The 10,099-nt window shown below is 37.6% G+C and overlaps 1 protein-coding gene across 1 annotated transcript in view; it reads right to left on the bottom strand.

Annotated features, from left to right (window-relative positions):
* Positions 1 to 4,899: 4,899 nt before the first annotated feature.
* SYT14 (synaptotagmin 14) overlaps positions 4,900 to 10,099 on the bottom strand; it is an 85,847-nt gene continuing 80,647 nt past the window's right edge. The window contains exon 6 of the mRNA XM_036344720.1: positions 4,900 to 9,997. Within this exon, the coding sequence (XP_036200613.1) occupies positions 9,684 to 9,997 (314 nt within the window). The 3' untranslated portion in view covers positions 4,900 to 9,683. The remainder of the gene's footprint in view (positions 9,998 to 10,099) is intronic.

Here is a 10,099-nt window from a genome sequence, read left to right as displayed (position 1 = left end):
TGCTTTCTGCTGAAATTTCACTTTATTTTTGGGGGGTTTTATTTATTTTTAAATTTTTATTAAATTGATTTGGGTGATATTGGTCTACATGAACATATAAGTTTCATGTGTAGATTTCTATGTTACCAGATCTGTATATTGCACTGTGTGCCCACCACCTAAAGTCAAATCTCCTGTCACCTCATATTAGGACCCCCTTCTCTTCCCACCCCCTTCCCTCTGGCAACCATCACACAGCTGTTTGCATTCATAAGTCTCAGTTTTCTATCCCACAGATGAGTGAAATCATATGGTTCTTAGCTTTTGCTGACTGACTTATTTCACTTAATGTTCTCAAGGTCCATCCATGTTGTTGCAAATGGCGCTATTTCGTCCTTTCTTATGGCTGAGTAGTCCATTGCGTAGAATTCAGGGGTCCTCAGACTTTTTAAACAGGGGGCCAGTTCACTGTCCCTCAGACCGTTGGAGGGCCGGACTATAGTTTAAAAAAAAACTATGAACAAATTCCTATGCACACTGCACATATCTTATTTTGAAGTAAAAAAACAAAACGGGAACAAATACAATATTTGTATTTGCATGTGGCCCGCGGGCCGTAGTTTGAGGACCCCTGGCGTAGATGTACCACATCTTCTTTATCCAGTCCTCTATCACAGGACACTTTAGTTTCCATATCTTGGTCACTGTGAATCATTCTGCAGTGAACATAGGGGTGCATATGTCTTTGAGAATATATGGTTTTGAGTTTTTGGTATATACTCAGGAGTGGGGTTGCTGGGTCATATGGTAGCTCTATTCTTTTATTATTATTATTATTGTATTACATGTGTCTCCTTTTACCCCATTGCCAGCCCCCAGCACATGCCCTCACCCCCCTAGTGTCTGTGTCATTGGTTATGCTTATATGCATGCGTACAAGCCCTTTGGTTGATCTCTCCCCCTTACCCCCCACCCCTCCCCCCACCTTCCCTCTGAGTTTTGGCAGTCTGTTCGATGCTTCTATCTCTGAATCTATTTTTGTTCATCAGTTTATGTTGTTCATTATAGTCCACAAATGAGTGAGATCATGTGATATTTATCTTTCTCTGACTGGCTTATTTCACTTAGCATAATGCTCTCCAGGTCCATCCCTTGCTGTTGCAAATGGTAGGAGTTCCTTCTTTTTTTGCAGCAGTGTAGTATTCCATAGTGTAGATGTACCACAGTTTTCTAATCCACTCATCTGCTGATGAGCACTTAGGCTGTTTCCAAATTTTGGCTATTGTAAATTGTGCTGTTATGAACATAGGGGTGCCTATATCCTTACTGATTGGTGTTTCTGGTTTCTTGGGATATATTCCTAGAAGTGGGATTACTGGGTCAAATGGGAGTTTCAGTTTTAATTTTTTAAGGAAACTCCATACTGTTCTCCACAGTGTCTGCACCAGTCCGCATTCCACCAGCAGTGCACAAGGGTAGCTCTATTCTTAATTTTTTAAGGAATTGCGACTGCTTTCCACAGTGGTTGTATTTAGTCTACAGTCCCACCAGCAGTGAGGACCTCTCCAACACTTGTTATTGCTTGCGTTGTTGATAATGGCCACTCTAACAGGTGTGAGGTGGTATCTCATGTAGTTTTGATTTGCATTTCCCTAATTGCCAGTAGTTTTGAACATCTTTTCATTTCTCTATTGGTTGTTCGTTATGTCTTCTTGGGAGAGGTGTATTTTCAAGTTCTCTGCCCACTTTTTGATTGGATTGTTTGTTTGGTGTTGAGTTTTACGAGTTCTTTATATATTTTAGAAATTAAACCTTTGTCAGAGCTACTGTTTGCAGATATCTCCCATCTGGTTGGCTGCCTGTTTGTTTTGTTGCCCGTTTTTTTGTTTGTTTTTTGCTGTGCAGAAGCTCTTCAGTTTGACATAGTCCCATTCATTTATTTTTGCCTTTACCTCCCTTGCCTTTGGGGTCAAGTCCATAAAATGTTCTCAACGACCCAGGTCCATTAAGTTTGGTACCTTGAAATTTCACTTTTTATCTATTTAATTTTGTGAAAGACAATAAGCCATGATCCAGATAAATGTGACTCTTTTTTGGAGTAAACTCATAAGCAAGTCTATTATTTTTGCTGCTTCTTAAACACCTTACTAATGGAAACCCAAAAATGTTTGAGAGAAAGGGAGAATTCAGCAGCAAGTATTGGGAAGGAATACGAATTCCTTAAACTTAGTTGATTAAATGGTGAACACATTTATTTTAATAAGTGTTCCATGTCTTCATTGTGTTCAGTTCAGACAATTCTTATAAAAAGAAAGAAGATTAAACCAGACCCATTGGGCACTGGTGTTCTACGCTAAACAAAGTTGAATAAAATTAGCTTCTGGTTAATTTATCAGTTGCCTCTTATATGCACCCAGACTAGGGATCGAACCCACAACCTTTTGGTGTATGGGCAGACACTCCAACCAACTGAGCCACCTGAGGGCAACACTTATTTATCAATGATAAAAATTCGGGCTGATTTTTATGTATCATTATCAGAAGTCAGATGCTTACCCATTCCTAGTGAGTACTAACATGTGAAGAGATTTCTCACAGAAAGGTGAAGAAAAGTAACCTTTCACCCACGCAAAAATTTATTTTCTGGAAAATTAAACTGCCATTAAAATCTCTTTCGATTAATAATTTTAACAGTTTGTACATTGTTTACACAGAGGTCAGTAATTTCATTTTGTAATACAATTATACAAAAGGAAAAGGGCACCGAGACAATCGGTGTATAGAGATAGTAGAAAAGTAGGTATGAGAATAAAATGCAACATGTAGCACATTTTCAATTACATGAAAATGATGAGATACATGATCATTCTATAAAATGAGTTATTTCACACACGCATCTGTTTATATTTTGACAAAAAAATGCCTATTAATGTGACAATAATACAACACTATTGATAACCATACAGATACTTGTATATATTCATAAGATCCATTAATGCTGTAGAGTTGCTAGAAACTATGCTGGAGACAGTTTAAGACCAAGGGGGATGGTGAACAATAATGCATTTCTTCAGGTTAATAGTTTTGCTCACGGAGCATTTAAACTTCATCACACTATTATAACCATTATTAGAAAAATAAGTAAGAAAGCTCTGTAGAAACTCTATTAAAGAAGTTTCTTGCCTCAAAAAAATGAAACAGGAAGGAAGGAAGTAGAAGGAAGGGGTGGAATGGAGGGAGGAAGAGAGAGGAGGGAGGAAAGTAGGGATAATGACTAAAAGATTCCACTAACTGAGTTTTCCATGTTACATTATTTTGAGAAATAAAACACAATGCACTGAACAATCATGGACCTCATGAGTTTTAGAAAAAGAACAGAACTCAACATTTATCAAGACCCTTAAAACTCATAATAGCTGTTCTTCAGCAAAGACTAATTGAACTGAGAATATGGATATACTTTCTCATTTCAAAATTTTAGTAAAAATCCAAAGGTTGTTTGCCACTCTATGACAGCTTTAAAGATTCCTCAAAATTTTCGTCACTCTATTATTTTCACTATAAAAGCAAAAGTCATCTCAATAAAGTTATGCAGAAAAATCATAAATTTTGTAATGCAAGCTATAAGTTTTCTTAAAGTAATATTTATAATTTCAAAATACTGTTTGAAGCATCACCTTTATTTTCTAGCTGTACTTCAAATAATTGTTCAAACATACTTAAATACTAATAGAGCCAATTTATATGCAAAAGCTACCCTGGTCTCTCCTCACAGAACAAATGGGACTTGATTATAGAATGTTGTAAATATTCCTAATATTTATCCAAAAGACTGCCCCAAACGAAAACCACCACCATCCCCCTGCCCTCTCCCCCTCCCCCCAAAAGGCTTCCTATGATTGACTTTGGTTTCCTTTTGATGAAATTGCCTGGTTAAGAACATTTGAAAAATTTAAAACCGATTTTTAAGGCTTTCTCATAAAATTTTTTGAAATGTGCAAGGCGAGAAGACAAAAAGGAGAAAATTTCGGGCATAAGGACTTAAACTCTCATTTCCAGGGGCTTGCTTCTACTGCACTAGGCCTGAAGCCCCGTTCAGGTGCTATAGCTGCCAACCTATATCAGGGCTCTAAGGTCCTGGCTCTTTACACTTGAGGGATCTTTCCTCCTGCTGGTGCTCATGTATGTCATCAGCATTAATGGGGGTTTTGAACAGGAATCACTGGTGAGAATCTCCCCTGTGGGTATAAAAAGTTTGGTCATTGCTGAAAATCCCACATGGAGATGAGCACACTCAGAAACTGACAAAGGAAGGGCTGGAAAGCGGTTCACAGCCAGATGTGAGAGCCAAGAGAAACAAACCTCAGGGATAAGGGAAAATCCCCATTTTCTCCTTACACAGAATAGTCATATTTAATATTAACTGCTTAGGTTTATGGAAATAGGCATTCTGGCAATATCTGCATATATAAACAAATTTCCGAAAGTTATTTCTTTCAGTGTATAATGGAGTATTATATTTCATCCACTGAGTATTCATTTTAAACAGTGTCAGGTGAGCGATCACATGTGAAAGGAATAAACAGAAGGGTATTTTTTCCCTTGTTAGAGTAGTCCTGAATATTCAAAGGACAAACTCAAATATCAAACAGTAATCAGAATTTTAAAAAAAAGAGTGAGCCCTTTTTTCCCCTTTGCGCTGGGTGGCCATAGCCTGATTTCTTCTAGAACAGTGGTTCTCAACCTTGGCTGCACATTAGAATCACCTGGGAACTTTTTAAAAATCCTGATTCCTGGGCCCATCCTCCGGAAATTCTGTCTCTTTGCTATGAGGTGGGGCCACCACATTAGTAACAAAGAAACAGAATTTCTGGAGGATGGGGCTCAGAAATCAGGATTTTAAAAAGATTCCCAGGTGATTCTAATGTGCAGCCAAGGTTGAGAACCACTGTTCTATAGGGAATTTAGTTCAACTCAATATTTACCATGTGCCTATCTGAGTAAGGGCCACATAAAGATAACAAGGCACTAACTACTATCAAGGGGAAAAGAGAAACGTGTGCAATAAAGTTAGTTGTGATCCGGTTAAACCATAATGAAGGGTAGAGGAGAACGCAAGTACTGTAAGTTGCAATGAGAGCACAAGGGTCTCTCCTCTCACCATTGACACGGACCGATGAATACAGGCTATCCCTGTCCACTTCATAGGGCAGAAAGGTGCTCAGACATAATTCAACTGTCTTGGATTTCCAAAAGAATGCAATGAGTAGAATACATTGACTAATACAGTTTCAGAATATAAACATAGGCTAAACTGGCAACGTAAATTAAATCCCCAAGTCTTTGAAAATCAACTACAAATATGACACACATTTGTGTCCTGAGAAGAGAAACAATCTAATTTTCTTTTCTTTGTTTTGCATTTCTCTTTCCCAAGCTCTGTTGTTGTTCCTCCTCCTCCTCCTCTCTTTAGTTCTGCCATTCAACCGAGGTGGGTAGGGTTATTGATGAACATAATGTTGTCCTGTTTTTCTTGTAGCCAGTAAAGGGGGATGCAGCTGTGAGATGCATAGTATAGGTTTAGCGCAATTTATACCGGGGTTCTAACTCCAGTTCTGCTTATTGGGTGACTTTGGGAAAGTCTGTTTAACCTCTAGGCTGCAGTTTCTTCATCTATAAAATGTTAATAATATTATTTACCTCATGCTGTTGTGAGAATCAAACAAAATAATAACTTATTGTGCTAGATCTCAGTAAATTATAACTGTTACCATTATGATTATTATGCATTTTGGTGAACATAGATGATGTTTTAAAGATAATTTTTTAAAAATGCTTCATAGCATGTTCAACTTTGTGCTCAATATTGATTTTGGTCGGTGATGGGTGATACTGATGCTCCCTCCAGTGTTGGCTATGGATGAACTGGGGACAGTGAGTGGGGGAAAAAAATAAAAAGTCTGAAGAGTAACTATTAATGTGAAATAATATAACTACGTATCAAAGAGAAAAATCTCTACACATTGACTATCTAGTCTATGTAGGAAAGTGGCAATTTTATGCGCGTGGATTTGTGTCATTTCTCCCCATCTGGATAAAGATCTTCAACAAAATTAGTTGGTGACTAGTATTCTTAATTCACCTAAAATTTATACCTCCAAATAGCCTCTCAGTTCACTTGAAAAACTATGATATCATTTGGTCTCCAACTTCATCTTGAAGAACACCCACAATCCCATGACCTCTGCCCCTACTGGTGCTATCTTACTTTGCAATCACTGATTATGCTTTTTATTAGATTGGAAAGCGAAATGAAAATGATGATGGTAGCAAGAAAATAATTTAGCATAATAGCCGTGGGCTGGATGACACTGCCTTACCAGGCCCTACACTTTGACATACGTACATTAATCAGGGCAGTTTAGATATTTTCTCATTGGGTTTTCTTTTTCAAAACTGTGGTCCAAATTATTATTTTTGTCACTAAAATATCATATTATTGAGAATTCACTGGATGCAGAGTAAGAAAACATACAAATGGATTTCACACAAAATGTGGATAGTACAGAAGACACAAGACTCCAGAAGGAAGTTTCTGAAAGGTCCAGGGATAAAATACTAACATTCTTTACTGTTTTGAAATACACTTTGTTTCCCGGGCAGTAATAAATAACTGTTTTGCAGCTCATTTGGGAGACAAAAAGTCTATAATTCCAGGCTCAGGAAATTATATGAGTGTCAGTCAATTGCCATATTTGGACTATCTCATGTTATTATAAAACTTGGGGGATTTTAAGAGAACAATAAGAAAGTGCGTTGCCTTTCTCGCGTTTCTGAGACAACACCTGCTGCCCACCAGTGGGTCCCTATTTGCTATAATTGCTGAGATATAAGATTTTTGCCTTTAAGCCTTCATGCAAATTCAAGCACACAAAAGAGCAGTCGGACTGCCTGGTACAGCAGATTCAGTAGAGGGAGGGGGTCTCTTGAGCCGTATGTAATCCTTTTTTAAAAGAATAGACAAACTTTTGTAAGTAATTAACTTGTGTCAGTCCTCAGGAAGAAAAATACATATTTTGCTGTGTGTGGAGGAGAATGGCAGCTAATAGCACCCAGAACCAAATATAATTTCTCCTAAATAGAGGAGAAAAAGAATCCATCAACTTGATAAATGTTTTTTCTAGTTCCTTTTCTGAAGAAGCCAGGGCACCTTCACCTTTACATACGTGTGTGTGTGTGTGTGTGTGTGTGTGTGCATACACACACATACATAGTGTGTATGTGTGCAGGTGTGTATACAGATACACATACACATAATCCATAATCTTTGAGGACTTGGTAGCTGGGATGGAGACAGGGTCCTTGTTGAAAGTTTTTAGGATTGTTCATTACTTTTTAGGCCACATTGGATGTGATACTTATACCAGGCAAATCCCTAAGGACACATCAGAGCACACACACAATTCCGGGCACAGGCTGAAGGACAGACTGAACAAGTAACAGCCAGTGAGGTCTTTCCTCACTGAAGGAAAAAGCACCGAGCTGGTTTTATAACGTGTGTGATTAGGCTCTGTTACAGCTACACATAAGACTGAATCTCTTTTTATTAGGAAGATCCCAGGTGTTAGCAATGCAGGCAGTTGTCTCAGAGCCGGGGCGGATACCTCTGGCATCAAATGCCTAAATCTAATTTCTCAGTAAAACCTACATCCCCTCCCTGCTTAAAACCCTTTCCATTACTGCTACATGAGATATCACGCCATTTGATTCATGTTCTAACTTTATAACCTAACTCAATTACACACACACACAAAAAACCCCAAAACACCTGGGAAAAGCTGAATGGTGTAATAATAAAAGAACGAATTTTTCCCTTTAATGCAACTCTCTAATAGACAGTCTTAAAACTCATGTCATATAGCATTTGTATTTTATAATTCATGTGCATAAATGCATAGAGCTGCCATTTTTAAAAATATATCAGGTGTTTATTGTTTTTTTTTTTAATTTTTATTTAAGGCCTTTCAGTTTAGCCACGTTGAAACAATATGTACGCATGGTTTTGTTACTGTGATGAAAACAAGCCCTCGCTTAAAATAATACATATAGTACTTATTTGGGACTAGGAGCAATGATATACTTGCTTTTTAGTAATTGGCAAATAGTTTGCTTTCGTCTAGTTTAACTAAAAATTAGAAAGAGAAAAATATTGTTCATATATACAAAACAACCTATTTAATAAAGTGTATGCTCAAAATTATATATTGGTTAAGAAGCAAAATTAAAAAGAAAACAGCTTATAGTATTCCTGATTAATCAGTGTTCCTAAATATAAAAACAAACGAAAAGGCCTTGCGAGTTAAGAAAAACAGCACATTGTACAGCTTTCACACACTTCAGAGGAAACAGAGCTTGTGACACTGTTCTGAGGAATCTTTCGTTTATAAAAATCGAAGGCCTAACTTTGCAAACACAACTTTCGAGCTGTCTGAGCAAAGTTAACTTACACAAAAGGCACAGGATGACATCACGTTGAAGAACGTATCTGTAAGTTTCATAAAATCTAGTCACAAGTCACTAGAAACTTCATAAGGAATCCCAGAACCTTTTTGAACACGATGTTCTGGTTCAAACCGAGAAGTGGAGAGTCTTTATGTCAGAAATACAGATTGAAGTGAGAGAGCAGAAGATTTAGAGAGAGAACAGTTTCTTATGCGAATGCTCCCTGCTTTATGCAGTGCTTGCGACTACACACTCAGAGCGGATCATTAAAATGTTCTTTAACTTAAGTTGTTTTTCATTTTCAGCAGCTCATACTGTGTTTTTTTAGTTTGTAAAAAAATGTATATGCACATTACTACAATTTTAAAGAGTCAGTCGTTGAAAGGAATTTTAAAGTAAGGTCCTGTTCTATTATTAGCTTCCTACACTGGAATACGAGAATACAGGAAGTGCTTTCAACAGAAAGTTACAGAGTTCTACAGTACAACCTGTCTAAGGACTTGCAAGGGACCGGTACAGTGACTGGGTCTCTTTGGATGGGGCAAAAAGCAGAGGTAAATGAAGAAATGAGTTTTTAAAATAACATTACAAATGCCTTTATGACAATGAAATCTTGCTTGCACTCAGATTTAGTGCTACCGAGAACCGAGGTACAATGAAGCTAAGTGCATAAAGGGAAAATATCTGAAAGAAAACAATTTCCAATGTGACTGAAACCCTTCAACACCAGATATGACTTACAATAGAGTTGGAGAACTACTTTCTTTTATCAAAGTACATTTCAAACACCAGGGACAAGCCAGTCAAAATATGCTTTACGGATAATATGTAGGGTGATACTAAAATCGTGTTGCAACTAAAAATTCTAAAAAATCATCGACGATTTTGATTTTTCAGGAAATGACTGGCTCTTTTGCTAAAGTAAAATGAACTTCAACCCAAAAGCATGTTCTTAAAGCTCTGAAGGATCGATAGCTTAACAATGATGATAGGGTTTTTCATCGTCCCAAACTCTACCAGAGATACAACCTGCCTTCATTCATGTCAGTATTAGATGGTCTTTCCACAGAATTTAAAACATTTTGGTAGAATGTTGAAGGTGATTCTTCAAAGAATAAGTCTTCTAACGATGACCAGGTCAAAACAGCGGCGTTGTCACTGACAGCAATGGTGCCTGCAGCTGCAAATGCTTGTTCTCCTCATCATGACTCTAGTAACGCGTGCCATCTGCACACTTGCTGTCCTTTCGACTCTTTCATTTCGGTCCAGTGATTGAGTTCCTCCTCTCCAGAGCTGTTCAGACCTAGAGAAATCCAGCCTATCATCTCTTTTCTTTTCATGCTGCGCTTGTTATACACAGACAGGATAAGGGTCACGTCAGAGAGCTGAAACAGGGCCACTTGAAAAACAAAAGTTTCCTTGTACACTGGATTTGGCTGCCCTCTGCGGATGGATGTCTTGCATTTAGACATTTCTTGACCCATGGAATTCAGTAGAGTTAATTTAACATACGTATCTATAGGGGAAAAAAAACACAGAACAACATACCACAAATATCATTTGAAACAAACGCAAAAACAACTTTCTTGTAACATTTGCTGAGAAAATTCTTTGTGCT

The sequence above is a fragment of the Myotis myotis genome, unplaced genomic scaffold (genome assembly GCF_014108235.1).
Source record: "Myotis myotis isolate mMyoMyo1 unplaced genomic scaffold, mMyoMyo1.p scaffold_m19_p_18, whole genome shotgun sequence".
NCBI lineage: Eukaryota > Metazoa > Chordata > Mammalia > Chiroptera > Vespertilionidae > Myotis > Myotis myotis.
Note: the sequence above shows the minus strand (reverse complement) of the source record. Positions and strands in the feature narration are given on the sequence as shown.